The 20,362-nt window shown below is 30.8% G+C and overlaps 2 protein-coding genes across 2 annotated transcripts; one reads left to right on the top strand and one right to left on the bottom strand.

Annotated features, from left to right (window-relative positions):
- Positions 1-1,049: 1,049 nt before the first annotated feature.
- On the bottom strand, positions 1,050-3,043 carry LOC113863350 (soyasapogenol B glucuronide galactosyltransferase-like). The gene has a single exon (XM_027496906.1). The coding sequence runs from the start codon at positions 2,680-2,682 to the stop codon at positions 1,189-1,191; it is 1,494 nt and encodes a 497-aa protein (XP_027352707.1). The 5' UTR covers positions 2,683-3,043; the 3' UTR covers positions 1,050-1,188.
- A 12,647-nt stretch (positions 3,044-15,690) lies between these two features.
- On the top strand, positions 15,691-18,082 carry LOC113862691. The gene is made up of 2 exons (XM_027495817.1): positions 15,691-17,922; positions 17,960-18,082. Exon 1 carries the CDS (start codon positions 16,216-16,218, stop codon positions 17,740-17,742), a length of 1,527 nt encoding a protein of 508 aa, XP_027351618.1. The 5' UTR covers positions 15,691-16,215; the 3' UTR covers positions 17,743-17,922; positions 17,960-18,082.
- Positions 18,083-20,362: the final 2,280 nt, after the last annotated feature.

Below are 20,362 nucleotides of genomic sequence, written 5' to 3'. Positions count from 1 at the left end.
AAACAAAATAAAAATAGTTTTAATTTTAGTTTAAATAAATTTTTTATTTTTCAAAAAATTGTAATTGTTTATGCAGTTCTTTTTTAAGTTTAGTCCCTTAAAATTTATTTTTATTTTCATGTGATTCCCGTATTAGTAATTTATAACTTATTTTATTACTTTTTTATATATAACAATTGAGGTGACTCATAGTTTGATTATAACATAACATAAATGAATTTTCAATTTAAGCATTCCCTCACCGTTGTGCATGTTGTAACTTGTAGGATCCGTATTGTTGCCGAGATTTTATGGGCCCAATTGTTGAACTTTTGTGCCACAGATTCTGCCTGAATACGGCCCTAAATTGAAAAACATTTCATGAACTAAAATAAAGTAAAAGATAGGACAATTATATTCAATATCACATATAATGCTAAATCTTAATGTTTCAAATAATAATTTTTTTATTAACTTTGTTTTGATCCTTAGTGGACAAGAGACGAAGCTCTCATCACTTGATCTAGAAAATTTATTGTTGAAAAAAATGGCAAAAATTTTGAAAATTTTCTTCAGATAAAAAATTAAGATAACACAATCTTTATAACACATGGACCTTTTTTCTTAATTATTCTACAATTTCAGTACACTCATATTTTTCAAAATAAATATTTAAATATTTTATAATACTTAATACTAGTATAAAAAGAAGAAAATTTTTGATATAACCTTAAAAATGTTCCTTACTATTGTGACTTGAAATTAATAACTTAAAGCCAATATATAGCTTTGATCTGCCTCTATTTTTACAAATCTAAACAATATTTGTTTCAAGATAATTTTTTTCAGTCAGCTTTGATACTTATTCTCAGCATATTCTTAAATATCATGTTACATTTTTACACGTCACATCAAAATCTTTTGCAGAAGAATTAATAAGACCATGGAGATGTTACTTGATAAACCAAAATAGACGTTTAAAATTTTATCCATCAGAAGATTTCTTTTTCCTAGCTTAAAATCTTGAAAGTATGCAGATGGCAGAGTAAAACTAAAATATTCGTAAATCAGACAGTGCACAAGTTACTAGCTAGCTGAACTAAAAGTTTAGCTGGAAGAAAAACATACAGGGTTGCTATTTCATCTTATTTAAAACCTTAATCAGCTCCACCTCCCAAAGGACCATGATCACTCTTCCATTTAAATTATCTAATTAGTTTTTTCAAGTGCTCTCGATCTCTTCAATGATTTTAGCTCATCTAACAGCTGCATCAAGTTGTTGTAAGAGGATCCACCCTTCTCAATAGTCCTCTTGGCAGCATCACCAAGCATTCTAGCTCTCCTTCTCATTTCTTTGCTCTCTTGGCTACTGTCCATCAAAATCGCAACAGCCTTAACTATCTCTTCCCTTCTAATCATTGCCTCATCTCCCAATCTCATCCAAAGCTTGTTTTCGTTGGCTCCCACTGGAACTCCCATCTTCAACACATCAACTAGCAACTTCTCATTGTAAAATTGCTCAGCAAACATAGGCCATGTGATCATTGGCAATCCAGCATTCAAGCTTTCAAGAATAGAGTTCCAACCACAATGAGTCACAATTCCTCCTACGGCAGGGTGATCCAATATCAACAGCTGTGGCGCCCAATTCCATATGATAAAACCCTTGTTGCTTTCTTTAATCCTTTGCTCAAATTCTCTAAGGAAATTGTGTCCATCTTCATCTCCATCTTTTTTCCTAATGACCCAGATGAAATTATGACCAGAATTTTCAAGCCCATGAGCAATTTCAACAATCTGAGCATGAGGGAGCCTAGTTAGGCTTCCAAAACTCACATAAAGTACTGACTCGTTTTGCTTAGAGTTAAGCCAATTCAACCACTCTGACTCTTGTGCAAGGCCCTCCCTGTGTCCCCTATTAACCTTCTCCTCATCATCCTTGTTAGCCCAGGCTGAAACTGGCCCTACACTCCATAATTTAATCCCGATGGTACTCTTATGAAGTTGCTCATAATCACTCTCTAGTTCTTGAAAACTATTGTAAAGTGCCCCATAGCTTTTGCTCTCAGATTCATACAATCGATCAAAAAAGCCACTCACAAAACTCTTTGCTCTTATCCATTCTTCTAGCTCAAGAGGGGTCATCTCTATTTTTTGAGGCAAACCAGGAATTGTAAACTTCTGAGTATCAGAATCCAACCCCTCGTGAGGGTTTTGCTGCCTGATAAAATGAGTGGCACAGCTGGAGAAGTAGCTTGAGCTGTAAAAGTATAACCTTGGAATCCCTAGTTTGGCAGCAGATTCCACGGTCCAAGGATAGAACATATCAGTGACTAGACAATCCGGTTTCAGATCCAGAATCAGAAACTCGATTTGATCTTTGAGCATTGATATTCCATGAGTGATTTTTTGCAGCATTTCTAGGGAAGTACCATCTTTGATATTTTCAGCCCCTTCGGGGAGACCAACTTGGGCTGCAGGGAATGGAACCAGTTGAGTTTTGATGGGGTATCCACAATTGAGGTCACTGTTTATTGCTTTTTGGAATGTTAAAGCATTAGCATGGGTTGTGATGATGGTAGCACTAACGCCATGTTTGGCAAATAGCCTTGCTGTGTCTACCATGGGGTTCATATGGCCTGGAGTTGGATATGGGATAAAAATGACATTGAGTTGGTTGTGGGACTGAGCTTCCATTGCCATGGCAATTGCAGTCTTTGATGGAGCACAATTTGGAAGAGAAAGGGTATGGTTTTCAATCTAAATGTGAAGTACTCGTCTTTTCGAGATGTGCAGTACTTATAATGGACCTTTACTTTTTAAGCCTATAAAAAAATGAAAAAAAATAATAGTGCAACATCGAACAACAGTATCCTTCATTCTGTGCAATCATAGGAAATGCCAAATTAACAGAAGAAATTTAAATGAATATAAACATAGTAGCAGAAACATACATGGTCCAAGGAAACCACTTGGAAACTCTCTTCCTTGTCTCAGCGTGTGAATAATGCTGGAGCTTTTAAAGTCAATGGGATATGTCCGTTGATGGAAGGTGAAACTTCATGGCATCGATTCACCTTTGAACTGGCTAAAGTATACTTAAAGCAAATAAATCCCTTGATTAAAATTTAGACCCTCGCTATGGTACAGTAAAAGTATATCTAGTCTACAACACTCCTTGGAAAATTCTTCTTTTTCTCACAAAAGATTGTCTGAATGGTGATGCTTACAAATATTGTCAACATGGATTTGAACGTTGATGGAGGCTAGAAACTTTGAGTGTTATCTACTTTTGTGGGTGAAAAAGAAAAAGAGTTGAATTATGAGGATATTCTTGCTTATTAGTCACTTCTTTGGGATTCTTTTTATATATACATTTCTTGGAAATTACAGCAGTTTATTTAATTATTTGTTCGAGCAAAAAACACATACAAAGCACAGAAGTGAGGAGAAAATTTTGAAACTCGAAGTAATTGAAAATATTTTAAAAAAAGAAAATAAAAGAAAAATGTGTATAAATCCACGTAAACAATAAAACCACATTGGCAGAGAATATTTTTGGGGAAACAATTTTTCTTTATTTTTATCAACAATGAAAATAAAAGATTATTTTTTTAAAATAAAAAAGTAGCTCTTAAAAATGTTGGGCTCAATTAGCACTATGCAAGTATAAATTAAAATTTTATTAAAGGTAACCAGTGATAAGTTTGGTCTAATAAAATTAGATTTTACAATACCAGTTCTAAGCATAAAATATATCAACATATAACGCGTAAAACTCTAATATTAAGAAAAAGATTACATAAAAAATTTTAAAAAATATTTCACTATATCAAAAAATAATTACAATACCTTTTTTATTCTTTTCATGTAAAATGTAGTATCATTTTAGTAAAATTTACTCATATTTAAATACTACAAAATTTATAATATTTTTTCTTCATACTCTCAATTTACTTATTTAATTAAACCCTGTTTTTCTCTCACTTCTAGAAACTGTCACCTCTCTCTCTTTCTCACAAAAGCTTAATTTTTGCTTTTTGCTGAAAAGCAATGTAAACAATGGCTTCTTGCATCTCAGTGGCTTTTCAAAAATTTTGGAACCGTAATTACATACATGTAGGTGAAAGACTTCCAACTCACTACATAATTAGGTGATGAATTATAGAGGTAAATTAAAATTAATGCAAAGTGGAAGTATTTTCTTAGATGGATCTCATGAAAAATATTTTCATTTAAAGAAGAAATGTCGCATTTCTATAGATAGAGGTAAATTAAAGAATACTTTAAACTCATAGACATTGTTAGAAGGGTTTTAGCTAAGATTTGGTGCCTTTTTTTAACTTGACCCACTGTTTATCTCTATGGCCAATACAAATCTTCATTATTTTTGTGTATTAAGTCATTTGGAAAGCCAGGTAACAGGAATCATGAATGATTATTCTAACTTTTTTGCTTTGTTATTCTAACATTGCACAAAAGGAACATATACAGTAGTATAGCAGACCATTACATGTTGGGCCTACAGAACAAGAAAAAATGTGGCCTACATTTCTAAGCCGAGGGAAGCTTTGAAATGTCCCAACTTGAGGACCACTTGAGGACCATGATGTGTTATCTCTTCCAAGTCAAAGAGAATGTTCATAGACCCAAAAACAAATCTGTTTTAAAATAGACAGTAATTTAAACTCTTAAACGTTTCAATTTGTTATTACAAGTTATTAATTTGATTCATTGTATTTATTCAATCCAATAAATCGTCATATGCAAAGTGCAAACGTGTGATAGTGTTATAAATTTATTTAATATTAACTATAGATTTATATAATGGGAGCTAGTTCTTTACTGGTTTTTTTTTTTCACTTTACAAATTATATAATTCTAACGAGAGAATTAAGAGAGGAAATAAAGGAAAAATTATAGTTTTGGGGAGAATTTTGGAAACACGTGATTTTTTTTTTCACACAGATTACGGAATACAAATTTGGCAAGATGCCCACTAGCACTTGTCACTTTTCAATTATTTGTTAATTTAAAAGTATAAGATCATATTAATTATGATAATTTTTAAAAATTAGGCTCGTATTTTTATTTAATTTTTAAATACATCGTGTTTTGTGATGAGGATGATAAATGTTATATTATAAAGTTAATTGATAATAATTTGTTATAATAAAATAAAAAAATTACACTTTTTAATGCATAATCTTATTTAACTTAAGTACCAACCAAATAAAGCAAAGAATTATTTGCGGACACCGCTCCATCATTGCCTCATTGGTCCCTCTTAACAATCCTTTTCTATTTCAGCCAAATTATAAATAGTAAAAACTAAACATTAATAAGATTTTTACATGATTTACTTAATATATGGCATCTTTTTTTAAAATTAAAATTTTAATTCAATAGAATATTTAATTAAATATTTATTCAACGAAATTTTCTTATGTAAGAGTTCTAAAATGCATAGTTGGTGAAAAGCATAATGCTTTGACTATTTGCCCTAAAGTAAACAGATATAAAACATTGAATTATGATTGAAAATGCATTGGAATTTGGAGATAGCGGGTGGGTCGTGCTCTCCTTATCTGCTATTCTGCTGTGCACCGTTTTGTGGACCCAATCCAACGCAAATAGCCCAACATGGAGACTAAAACGACGTGCCGTGTTCCCACAGAAGCAGGGATGTTTTAGGTATTTCAATATATAACGGCTATTTCTGCGGCTTTTTTTCTGGCTCTGAAATGATTGGTTCCCTCTTCACGCGTGTTTCAAACCCGTGAATCACCGGTCACCACTAAACCATGTACCCTACAGACTCCTATGACTTGGTCTCGTGACTCGTGAACTCTAGGTTCACACTTTCGACTCTTATTTCTCTAACTAAATGTTGTTTATTGAAATTTTTAGAAGCGACATTTTTATGTATTTTTTATATTTGAAATTCATTTTTAAAATACATGTATATTTAAAAAATTCAAATTTAATAAAAAATAAAAATATATAATTTATTAAATTTAATATCAATTATAATAATTTAAATAATAGAATTATTCTTTGATAAGTTATTTATTCTTAGTGTTATTTTTAATTAAAATTAATTTTTCATTTCAATACTTTGTTCAATAAAAATCACTTTTTAAATTATTGTAAATTTCCAAGATAAAATTTAATGTTAAGTAAAAAGTATTCCCTAAAGTAATAGCAGGATTACCGAAAGCTACTATCGTTTTTAATTGTTAATATATATATTTGCAATATTTAATGGTAGATGATAATACATTCATACGTTATTTTAAAATTATTATAATGATTATTATCGTAAGAGTTAAATTATTTTAATATTGAAACAATAAAATATTAAAATAATTTTATGGGATAAAATTTAGATTTTCTTATAATAAAGATGTCAATGTCATATCATAAGTTTGAATTTTATTAATTAATAATATTATAAAAATATCATATTTTTAATTAATATAATAAATATTTTTAAAAAATTATTAATATTATTATTACTCTTATTGAAAAGGCTAGAAGCAAAGAACATACAAAAGACATAGGTAGAGATAAAAATAGGTTAAGCTTTGAATAAATAGATCTGACTTGTCTAATAATTTTTAAGTTTAAGTCTGACCTATTACATGTTATAGACTTTTATTAAGCTTAACTTGACCTTTTTAAAAGTTTGACCTTTTTAGAATATGCAAAAAAATCTAGCAAGTAGCTCTTTCTCTAAGAGAATATGTAATAGAGATATTCTTCAACTCTAACGAAAAGAATTGAGATTTTTAATTTAAGATTTTATAATTTTAAAATTTAATCAATTTAATACATTGTTATATTATAATTTTTATATAAATTTTTTAATATATTATTATAAATTTTAAATAAGTCATTCTACTAGGCTTAATAGACTTTTTCTTAAGTTCAAGTCTAACTTATTTAATTAATTAAATTTTTTAAAAAGCTTAAATTAAGCATATTAATTAAATAGGTTAGGTCGGGTTAGGATTTAAATAGGCCTCTATCGAACGATTTGACCTATTTCCATCCTTAGACATTGGAAGTAATCTTCCAAATTCTAATGCCAAAAGCATCCAAATTTAAAAAAAAAAAAAAAGAAAGAGTCTTATCGAAATGACTTTTTTATAAAAATAAATTTTAAAAAAAGTAAAATTACATAAATGTCTTGTTATAAAAAAAATATATAAATATCTTGATATAAAAAAATTACATAAATGTCCTTATATCAATTTTAAAGAAAACGATTTAAATAGATTTTTTTTAAATAGAAATTATTTTGAATCGACTTTAGTTAGAGGTTAATTCGCCACATTTATAGTTGATTGAAAGTCAATTGAAACCATTTTTATTGGTGCGTAAAACTCGATTTAAATCGACTTTGGTTCAAGCTTACTTTGTCGCAACTCTCTTCCACAAAAGTTGATTAGAATCGATTTTAGTTCTATGAAAAAATCGATTTGAATTGACTTTGGTTCTACGAAGAAGTGGATTTGAATCGACTTTAGTTAGATAATGATCTAAATTGACTTAATTTTGTTGATCATGTTACAAGTAAATTATTAATAGAAGTAAATATTTAAAATTATTATTATATTTACTTGAGTTAATTTTAATTTTATTTGTCATTAATCTTTTTAGTGTTTAATTAAAAAGATGTAAAATATAAATAAATTATTGTATATTTAATTATTTATCTTTTATATATTTATTTTTTATGGTAATGTATTATATAGTGTGTGTTGTATATAAAACACATAATTTTTGTTACGTATTTAATCTGTTGATTATTTTACTGTAAGTGTATTTGATATTAGAATTTTTACTATTTATTGTCATAAATTAAATAATATAATTTTAAGCAAGTAAAAATTTAGATTATAACTTAGTGAATTTGAATAAATTTAAATTTAGTGTGTTAAATATATTTAGAGATTTTTAACTATTAATTCTTATTGTAATAATTTTTTTATTCATTTTAATGGACTTGATATATTAAGATAATCTTAATTAAATTATACTATTTGTTAAATTTATTTTATGAGTTAATTAATTTAAGTATAATTTTGTTGTAATTTGTGTATGTTAGATATCATATTGTATATGAATTAAATATTATTTACTATTTTGGTGTTTCCTTTTAGTTTTGGTAAACAATACTTATACTTGATATATAATTTTTTTTATTTTATAGGAAGTTTGAATTTTAAAAAGTAGAATCTATAATATGATGGTTGCTTCAGGATTCAGCTCTCCAATTGTAGCAAAGTAATTGGTAGACGGACAACCAACCAAGCCTTATTGTTGCTACAAAAAGTTGCTTCCTCCACTCTGTTTACAATCTCACCATTATAATATATAAGCAAATGAATATAATTCTCTATCATTTTACTAAAATTTTCACACTCAATCTATGGAATTTTCAAACATATTAATGCAAAGTTGAAAAGTATATTTAGTTACAGGAAACGAGAAAAGGGATGAGTATTGAAATCTATTTGAATTGACTTCTAAACTGAAATCTTCTTGAATTGAAGTCTACTTGGATCAACTTCTATATTAAGTTGAAATATAATTGAATCAACTTCTGTATTGAACTGAAATCTACTTGAATCGACCTTTGTATTAAACTGAGATATACTTGAATCGACTTATTTTTAAACAAAAATGTAATAATTTAGTGAAAGTCAATTTAAATCGACTTCTGTATAAAAGTAAAATCAATTCTACACAAGTCGATTGTAGTTGATTTCTTTGCAAATATTAAATGATTGAAAGTCGATTCAAATCGATTTCTCTTCCAGTACCATTCAAAATTTTAACCAAAGTTAATTAAAGTCAACTTTAATTATTATATTTTCAAGACACAATTGTAAATTTTTTTAAAAGAAGACATTTACGTAATAAATTTTTTAAATTCTTTTGTTTATGTAAAAAAGCCTATCAAAACACATACATGGAATACAATCCTCAACACATAACCTAGCCAATATATTAACACATCTACTAACTTCTGACATGGCAAAATTTAACAAATTAAATATGTTTGAGTAAGTTCCTAGTATAAGAATTTAAAGAAAAAAAGATTAAAGCTATTTTGGACAATCAAAATAAAAAATAAAGCCTTCTTAAAATCACACTCAATCTACATCAATAGAATGTTTTTTTGCACAACCAACTTCACTCCAAAGAATATAGTCCATAACTCTATAGCCACTAATCTACCATGAAAATTAACAATAAATTGGTCTTGATCATCACAAATTAAACCACCACACCCAGCAGTTGATAGGTGTTATACTTAAGTAAGAACTGTCTTAGATATTGACACTTTTTGCACTTAATTCTATGAAATTAAGCATCAATTTTCTTAATTGTAAGTAATTATGAGTCATATATATGTTTTAAGAGTTGAGTTTGATGACATTTGATTTGAAAAATATAGTTCAACAGGTAAATTGAACTGAAGAGAACAACAGGCAGAATGTTGAAAGCTTTTAAGAAATTATAGCCTCTCGCTTGAGTTAGCATTTTTCGCTTGAGCGAGAGACTCAGCCAGAAGAAGGAGTCTATAGCTGCCTAAGCTCGCTTAAGCAAGATTTTCCACTCGAGCGAGACACTCATAGTCATGCGCTGTTTGAGCAAAAATGGTTAGCTTGAGTGAGAGTATTTCTTCGAGTTGATATTCACTGCTTTCAGACCTTGCTTGAGCGAGGCATAGCTCGCCTGAGCGACGGAGCTTTCTTCATGATAAGGTTTTCACTATCGCCTGAGCGAGAATTAGCGCCCAAGAGAGAATCCACTTACCTGAAGCATATTTAAAGCGACTTGCAACTGAACCAAAAAGGAAGTTAGACACTTTTTGAAGAAGAAAATCGTAGAGCACTCAAAGGAAGAGAGTGGGAACACTCATAGTTCTTAATCTATCTTGTATTGATCATTTTGCTACTAAATTCCTTGTAATGGTTGTCATGGACAACTAATTTTTTGTTTGAGATTGAATGTAATCAACACACTCTAATGTATTTTGACTGGTTCACTCTTATGCATATATTTGATATTTAGTATTTTCAAATCTTGGTCTCCTTATTCTATTCTTAATGCTTGAATATATCTGATCACTATGTTCTTGATGTTAAAATCTGAGTTCTAACCAGGAAGTACTTCTCAGACTTCAATTTGAATAAGTTACTTGATTTGTTGATAATCTAGGAATATATATCAATGTATTAATTGCTTTAAGACACCTAAATTTAATGTTGGATGGCTTGTTATATTTTTTAGGGATTAGGGCATCATAATTTCATCTTAGAATTCTATATTTGAGGATTTAATATGGATGAAAGCTATGTGTTGCAACAAGATCTGTAAATTGAATTGAATTATATCTATGAATCAGTAAAATACAGAAGAGGAAGATTGATGAAATTCAATCCCAGTCTATACATTCTATATTAAATCGTAGTTACAATTTTCATTTCTTTTTCTCTTGCTAAACTGAATGAATTTCCAAAAGAACCTCTTTCAAAACTAATTTGTTGTAAATACTTAATGAGTTACATAATTGAGAGAATTTACATAACTTACGCAAGAATGAGAAAAGAATGAAGGAGTTTGAGAGAAAGTAAAAATAAGGATTATTATTTCGGTCAAATCTCAAAATCTCAAAGTGTTTAATCACCTCCCCTAAATCAAAACCTTATTAGTCTATTTATAAGCATTGATTAAGGTAAACTAAATGGCCAAAATTCAGGCCTTAATTATAACTACAAGCACATCTGCCTCAACTTCAAAAAATTATAAAAAAATCAAAATCAACTCCAAATCTAGCAATCTATATATATGAATTTTGAAGCCTTGGATGTGTAGAATCCAATGCAACTAGAATCAGGTAAAAATAATATCTATATAAAAAGTTATGGCTGAAAGAGTAGTTAGAGGTCAGAATTACTAAAAAATACGAAATTAATGTATTTATTTGTAATAGGCCCAATTTATTTCAATAAGTAAAAAATGATAAAAACTCTAAAAATAAAGCATATTAAAAATGTTTATAAATTAAAATAAAATTATAAATATAAACCTAAAATATATCACATTAGAGAAATCCAGGGAGCTAAAAATTTAAAGAGTATTATTACAATTCATTTTACTATCATTAGCCCTAATTTTAAGTCGTAGACCAATATGATCAGACTTAGGGATAGAAATATGAACCATAGAACTGTTGGAAAAGATCTGATTCCATATATCATTTATAACTACCATATTTATTCTCACTATTAAGTTACCTCTATGCCAAGTAAAAGGGTTGCCTTTGAACCCAAGGTCAAACCGATTACACTTATTTAAACAACTGACAATTTTTTTTATCTAGTATGTATTAGTATTATTTCCCCCCCTTCTTCTATGTATTATAGAGAGCAGTGTTAAAATTTCCAACAAGGCACTAGTGGCCAATGATATTTTTACTGAACTCAACTAATTTCCTCCAGCATTCAGTTTTAAGTTTATTTATAGGCTTAACATAGATGGAGGATAAAACCCATTCCTTATTATCCAAGGTTTTAACTTTTAGATGAATAGCAAATTTGGTACCTAAGTTTATTATTATTTCAAAGACACCAAATGCCCCTAGAAAAACCAACAACATCCACTTTCTCACACCTTTTTAATTGAATTTTGTTAATTATGTTGTCAGCTTTATCCTTACTAACCTGAGGTTCAAATAAACCAAGAAAGTCTACTTTGTAAATATTCACCAAATAATTAGTTAACCTAGGAAAAGTTTTGCTCATAAATCTATACATATTGGGCTAAGAGGCATCCTCAGGATGCTTGGTCAAAAGCATGCTGGATTCCAGCTCAGATCTAGAGACTAACCACTCAGTGCTACTAATAGGCTTATGTATATCCATACTAGGTCCTGGGTTAGGGGGTTCACTCTCTATATCCTTTCCAGGGAATGTGTGGGAGTTCTAGATAATCTCATTCTCCATATACTTCATTATAGGAAAAATGTCCTTTTTCCAATTATTTTTCCTATTTGAAGAATTATCCTCAGGGAGATGTGGGTTCTGTTCTATAGGCAACAAACCCTCCTTGGGATCCTTATGAACTTTGGCTGGCTGCATGCTGTGATTGAGCTAAGTTACTTTCTTATAATTGCTAGGAACAAGGTTTTTTAGGCCACTTTTCCCTACATGATTAAATCTATTAGAGTTACCCTTATTAGATTCTTTAGTACTATCTACATGCTGATCCCCTAGTGTGATCTCAGAGTCATAAGTCATTTTATGCATCTCTCTAGTCTTAACATCGCCCAAAACATCAAAATGAGATCCCAGCATGGGATCCTAACCTTTTTCAGTAGGGATAAGAGAATTAGTATTCCTAGATAAACCAAGTTTCTTTCTAATGGGCTTTTTGACTATCATCCAAGGGCTGAATTTGCCCTTAACATCCTCAATCTCATCTTCTGGGCTAGGGTATGTATTAATTTCAGTAGTAATTATTCTAGAATCTTCTCCATTATTTTTATTAACTATGGATTCGGACGAATTTGTAATATAGTGTTGAATATTAGAGTTAAAATCAGGCTTCTCACTACAAAGGTCCATTATGTGACCATATCTGCTACAATTAAACCAAATTAAGTGTAAACTCTCATACTCTACTCTAAATTTCTGACCTAACACTTTGAAAGAAGGAACCAACTTTTGATTTAGGTCTAATTCCACACATATTCTAGCAAACTTCCCTCTAGAAACTAAAAAAGTGTATTGGTCTATTTTTAACATTGTCCCCAGATATGACCCTACTTGCCATAAAAATTTCTGATTATATAATTCTAGAGGTAAGTCAAGGATTCGAATCCATGCTACAATTTTTTTAAGATTATAGCCCTTGGATAAAAAAAGAGTTCTTCACCTCTGGACCAGGAGATAATGATATAAAATTAGCCAAAAAGTGCAAATTTGTAGTCCTCTAGTTTTGTCAAATTTCACTAAGTAATAGTCATTTTTCAGGTCTAAAATTTTTAGGTTCTCATTTTCCCCCCACAGAGTATCCAATTTCTGGTTTAAAAAGTTAAAACTTGTAGATTTTCTTAAGATCTTTACTATAAGGGTATATTTCCAAGGTGAACACCATTGCTCATAGTCTTCCGAAAGGATTCTAATCTCAGGGCAAAGATCGTTAGTAACATTTACATCAGAGGCATCCACCCCTTCTTTTGGAGGGACATCAAAATCCTCCATTACAGATCTGAGAATTTTATCATCGCCTAAGTCCATAGATATATCTTTTAGTGCTAAAATTTTATCCCTATAAGATGTACGAGAAGGAAAGCAAGAGTTAGAGAGAATCTGATTCGCGAGAAGATCAAAACTCTGATCTTCTTGCATGAGTTGATTTAGCACCTCCTGAGGGACCACATCCTCCATTCGAACCTTCTTAGAGATATGGGTCTTGAGGTTCACCTTTTTTGAGGAACGTTTCTTTGCTTTAAACCTCCCCATAATCGCTTCCTTCTTGGTGGAGAGGGATGGAAGATCCTTCGTCACAATGACGATCTGATTCGATGGTGAAGAGGAACACAGGTCTTCTTGCATATGTTGATTCAACACCTCTAGCGGACTCATAGCCTCCATTCTACCTTTCTTCGAACTGCGATCTTTTAGATTAGCCTTGTCTGTTGGGCGTTTCTTAGCCTCTACTCTCGCCTTAAGCGCTTCCTTCTTGAATTGAGGAATCTGAGGATTAAAGCCCTTATTCATTTTTGCAAATGCTACTGAGAGGAGTTCTTTCGTCGTAGTATCGGTAAAGGAAAAATAAGGAAAGGGTTAAGCTAACCCTGAAAGAAAGAAGGCGGCGTAGTCTCTCTCTATTTTCAATAAATGAACTCTTTGAGGAAACCCTAAAACAAAATTATGTGATTAAATCTTTTTACTACAATGAAAAGAGAAATTATAATATTTTTTTAGTAATATTCTAACAGGTTCCTAATTGTTTAAATCTATGCCAATGTTTCATCCAATTTAAAATAAAAATGCTAATGAATGCTTTTAAATGATAGAGATTAAGAAAACAAACAAATAAAATAAAATAAAATACATTTATTATATTAAAAGTGGTCAATTTAATAATTTAAACAATAAAAAACATTTATTAGAATATACTAAATATTCTTTAATTAGTATTTAATATATTCATTTATAAGATCCTTAAATGACATTCATTGGTATTTATTTATTGAGGTTAGTTATATAATGAATTGAGAGTATAACTCGTCTCATATTATTTAATTTTGAATATGAAATAGGTATATAAAAATATTCAATATTATTGACAATAATATATATATATATATATATATATATATATTATAAAATATTTGTTTAAAAGAATTATATGATATTTTTTAATTTTGATTTTCTTAATTTATTATTTCATTAATTTTTTTATATTTTTAATTTTTATTTTTGGTTTATTATTAGATATTTATATATATTTGCAATAATAAATTTAAGATAAAGAAAAATTTTAAATACTTATTAAATAATTTAATATGATTTATTATATATTTACCATAAATAAAAAATATTTAAAATTTTTAATAACATCATATAAAAAAATAATGTATTATAAATTTGTGTATCGTACTAAAACAAAATATAGGTACAATTAAAATAAATAATATATTATTAGACGGAGACAGAAAAAGATGTACATCTCTATACTTCGACCTTCCCTGAATATTTTGAGTGTGTTTGATTATTTGTTAAGAAAATCGTTCACGTTAAAGAACAAGCATAAGATTTTTTATTTTATTAACTCAAATGGTTGTTAAGTATATTTTAAGACTTTCATATTAACTTAACATCATTATGAGCGGACACGAGTGGAACAAATAATTAAAGAAAAATGTATTAATTAGTTTTATTTTTTAACTAAAATTTATAATTTTTATAATCTTAAAAGTTAGTCAATAATTATATAATTATTTAAAAATATCGTGCAATTTTTTAATATGTGTAATAAAAATAATTCTTATTTTAAAGTTGCGAGAACAATAAATTTAAATTATATGAAGAAATAAAATTACATATTAGTTAGTAATAATATAATCATTTAAAAAAATTATGTAAATTTTTAAATTATAATTATTTAAATAAATTTTCATGATCTATATTATAATTTTTATTTTTATAATAATTAAATATTATACTGGAGTAATTTTCTATCCTTTTGCGTCTCGTTGGAATAAACAAAAGATGGTTATATTAAAGTAAAAGGAAGTTAAAAAAAATCGTTTTGATATTTTTGGAATTGATAATTTTAAATCATGTTGTTCGGATTGAATACAAATGAGTTAGTGATATGCTTTTCTATCATTGTAAATATAGATATAGATATTTCCTTGTATGCCGATTTCTCTCTTTCTGATATATTTATAATAGGAAAAGGAAGTTTAACAATAATTGTGGAAAGGAAGGAAAACGTGGGCCTGCAAAAGGAACCAAAACAGCACATCATCATCATCATGATAGAGAAAAAGAACAACTAACTATCGTTGCTCGCTTGGCACTTGGACATAACTAAGCTGACAATCACCGCGTACCCATTCCGCAGGGTTTCTTCTTTCGCATATTATATTAAGCCATCAATAATGCCCAAAACGGCGCAAAATTATTATTATTATTATTTTCATTACACATACTCATTAGGAAATGGCATTCCTGTAATTATGAAACTTCCGGGGTCCTATATCGCAAACGAGAATATTTGACCAACGGTTTACTCAATTCCTTTACTCACGCAGCTGAATCCGCTTCGCTTTTCGCTTTCCCATACCACTTAACTGTGTTTCCTCTTTCTCTGCAAAAGCAAAGCACCACCATCACCGAGTCACGCTTTCAGAGTCATGAACTCGCTCTTCCCTTTTCCGTAGCTATACCAACCCTGCGCTAATATTCATTCATTAACCATGTATCCCCGTTTTGCCCCTCCTTTCCCTCTCTATTTCTCAATCTCTGCCACTGAATCAAAACCCCTAATTGGAGCCAACCACACTTCAGCTAGATTCTGTTCTCGATAGGGGAAAAGAAAAAGTTCCTCCAAACTCCAATTTTTTTCTTTATTTTTGGAAATTTACCATTTTTTTGAAATATTTTTTCTGTGAAGGAAAAGGGTAAGTGCACAGTCGTTACAATGGAAACTGCCGCAGGCAAGCCTGGCGCTTTCCGGAACCTTCTTATACGGTTTCTTCTATTTGGCGTTTTCATCATCGGCGCTCGTTTTGCTTACGTCATTTCCATAGCCGGCGAGTCCTGTAACATCGGCGACTTCTGCTTCTTCTCCCTGCCGGAGTCTCTCAGCCTCGTGATCGCCAGCTCCGGTCCCCTCGCCGTGGAGTCTGTTTCCGGCCGTGGTTCTTCGCAGCCGGAGCTTTACACCAGCAAGGACTGGATCAACGGCGTTCGTTTCTACTCGTCTGTGTTCCAGGACCTGGTTACCGGAGGTTACCTCACGCCGGAGTCGAAGTCGCTGTGCGTGGAGACGCCGACCGGACGCGACGTCTTCGCGCTGAGGGAGATCGGCGTTCGAGATGCCATCGGAATATCGAGGAAAGCGGCGAAGCCGCTGGTGAAGTCCGGCCGAGGTGACCGGATTCCGTTCTCCGATGGCACCTTCGATTTTGTGTTCTCCGGCGATGGAAGCTTCGAGAAGTCGGCGAAGCCGGCGGAGTTCGCGGCTGAGATTAGCCGTACGCTGAAACCGGGAGGGTTCGCGGTGTTCCATTTTGCAAACCCTAGAGATACGTATAGTTTAAATTCATTCCTTGATTTGTTCAATTGTTTCAGAGTAACGAAGTTGCATGGCTTAGAAGGGTTTGATCCTTTGATGCCTTATATACGTGAAATTGTTTTGAAAAAAGAGTGTGGTGATGGTGCTGGTAAATATGATGGTGATTATTCAAATGGAAAGTGTTATGTTCCTGGTTATAAGCATGATTTGGTTAAGAATGCCGAGTCTTTGATTGAAGAGGAGCCATTGAAGCCATGGATTACTTTGAAAAGGAATGTAAAGAATATAAAGTACCTTCCTTCGATGGTAGATATAAGCTTTAAGAATAGGTATTTGTATGTTGATGTTGGAGCTAGAAGCTATGGCTCTAGCATTGGGTCTTGGTTTAGGAAACAGTATCCTAAGCAGAACAAGACATTTCATGTTTATGCAATTGAAGCTGATAAGACTTTTCATCAGGAATATGGGCTGAAGAAGGGGATTACTTTGGTTCCTTATGCTGCATGGGTGAAGAATGAGACCTTGACGTTTGAGATTCATCGTGATCCTGGGGAGCAGGTTGAGGTTAAAGGCAGGGGGATGGGTAGGATTCGACCTTTGAAATCGTCGGGTGTTGGGGAGTTTGATGGTGAAGTGGAGAAGATACGGGGATTTGATTTTGCTGACTGGTTGAAGAACACGGTTTCGAAGAATGATTTTGTTGTGATGAAGATGGATGTGGAGGGTACTGAATTTGAACTGATTCCGAGATTGTTTAAAACTGGGGCTATATGCTTGGTAGATGAGATTTTTCTTGAATGCCATTACAATAGGTGGCAGAGATGTTGCCCCGGGCAGAGGAGTTCGAAGTATGAGAAAACATATGATCAATGCTTGGAGCTCTTCAATTCTCTTAGACAAAGTGGTGTTCTTGTTCATCAATGGTGGTAATTGCCCGATAGGTGAAAGCATCAACTTCTTCTGTAACATTATTGTTTTCCTTTAACCTTCTATATGTTTCTTCTTCAAAGCTTTTTTCACCCCAGACCACAGAGAAGATTGCTGTGTTTCAAATTTCTTTCCATGTAACACTTGCAATTGAAAATGAAATCATTTAAATCATTGACATTTGTTGCAGCACTTTATTTTTTAATTTTACCATGTATAGATATAATGGGTAACTGGATTCTGGAATATCTTATTTTATCTCTGAAAAAAATTTAATTGGTCTATTTTGTCAGTACTTTTAAATTATAAATTGGTTTCACTGTAAATGGAAATTAAAGGCGGGATAGTCATAAGGCTTTTGAGCTTTTCACTTGAAATAGAGGAACAGTTTTCTTTAAATTCCAGTTCCCAGGATATTCAATTCCACAGTTAGAGTATAGGGGGTGATCTGTGACTTGAGGTCATTGACCCAAACACCTATATGCATATTGCTGAGAATTCAGCCAATTGAACATATTAATCACGGAGATTGAACTCAGTTCAAGTATTCCTTTGTAGTAATTTGGAGGCAATATGATCCATCAACGTTAGAATGTAGCTACGGGTTCTTTCCTTTGTTTTCTGGGTTCGATGTATATATGTATGTACTCGGTGGATAGTGCCAGTTTCTCTTCATATTAAGCAGGAGAGTAAGATAGGTAACTTGGTAAAGAGCTGAGCTTCTAACGTCATTATCACACTCCAAGTCTTGTACTAATTCAAATACTCTCTCATTCCCTATGTCAGCAGAAGCTCTGCTTGTTACTATTGGCAAATGGAAAGCAAGATATGAGATGTCATTAATTAGCGCCGCAATTTGAGTAGTGTGACTATTAAAAGGCCATTTCCATACACTAACATCAGCTGAGATTTTATACAATTATGTATGATACTTCTCCTTTTTTTGACATTATACCGAGTTTCTGACTTCATATAATGTCATAATGATATAAGAAATCCAAATGATTGTATTGTGCCCTGTATTATGTTGCAGGGTTAGATATAATTTTAGTTCTTATAAAATTGTTAAATTTAAATTTTAGTCCTTATTAAATTTTATTCATTTTTAGTTCTTATATTTAACAAAAATAATGTGTTTTTAAGAGTGCCCTTTATTATGTTATAGGTTTGTATATATTTTTAGTTCTTATAAAATTGTTAAATTTGAATTTTAGTTTAAATTTTATTCATTTTTAGTTCTTATATTTAACAAAAATAATGTGTTTTTAAGAATGCCTATTTTTAGTTCTTATAAAATTGTCAAATTTAAATTTTAGTCCTGATTATATTTTATTTTATTTTTTGGTTCTTATATTTAACAAAAAATAATGTGATTTTTAAGAGTGCCCTGTATTTTGTCATATGTTTGATATATTTTTAGTTCTTATAATTGTTAAATTTCAATTTTAGTCCTGATTAAATTTTATTATTCTTATTTCTTATATCTAACAAAAGTAACGTGTTTTTAGTTCCTTAAAATTAAACAAATTTTTAAGGAATAAAAATATATTTAATCCCATGTTGTATATAAATTTTAGGGGGAAGGGTTGTAGGATAAAAAGGGAGATTTTGTGTGTAATTTGAGTGTTACTGTAATTTATTTACCTTTTCGTTTACAATTAGGTGTTAAGCACTCACGATTAGCAGGAGGATTATTAAAAAAAAATTATAGGAAGATATAATATAATTCAAGTGTAGACATCTTTTGAATTGTCGTATCACTCCTTTTTCCAAAACAATAAAAGAAAATGGTGTGATCTTGCATTCAACAACCTTGCAACTTAGATGGTACCACATTCATTGTATATTATTATGTCTGTTAAGTATCGACCTCGCTAATATAATCCCCAATAATTTATTCAATGTTTCCTATTTAGCGATTTTTACGGGAGCGATGTAATTAATGATCGAGCAGATGATAAGAATACCATATACCATGGTGGTGATGTCGGGATGCTGTAACGATACTTCTAACGTAGCAAAATCCAAATGCTTTCTACATTGCCAAAATTTCCCCCCTTTTCTTCTTCTTTTTTGAGTGTACTACACTGATGGGTGTGAGAAGATAGGTTCCATTGGATATTTTGACGTTGCCAGAGTCTGTGTGGGGTTCCCGCAAAGGCTCTTGGTAGTTGAAGATAGACTAAATGCGTGAGAAAAAGATATGAATGTGGGACTTTCTATTATTAATTAATGACAGCGAAAACAGTGGCCAAAATACTTAAGCATGAGTTGCAACTTAGCTGGATATTGATTACTATCAAGATACCTTATGATGTCAAGCACATGTAAAGAAGAGATAGATTTTGAAAATAAAAATCTTGTAATCTTGTCATCATCCCTTGCCAGAAATATAGGTGATGGTAAAAGTGGTAAATCTCTTCAGGTTTTTTCTTTTTCTTCGGTGTCATATCATATCCAAAGGGATAATGATAAATAAAGGACAACAAAGATATGCTAAGGGGCCGTTAACGGGGTTCTTTAAATACGGCTGCAATAAAACATACAGTGACGGGAGCATCTAGTTATTTTCTTGATCTACTATCCTTTAAATGAGAAAAGAAATCGATTTCTTGTAAAACTC

The sequence above is a fragment of the Abrus precatorius genome, unplaced genomic scaffold, assembly GCF_003935025.1.
Source record: "Abrus precatorius isolate BTA unplaced genomic scaffold, Abrus_2018 Scaffold3, whole genome shotgun sequence".
NCBI lineage: Eukaryota > Viridiplantae > Streptophyta > Magnoliopsida > Fabales > Fabaceae > Abrus > Abrus precatorius.
This window is presented reverse-complemented; position numbering and strand designations above follow the sequence as displayed.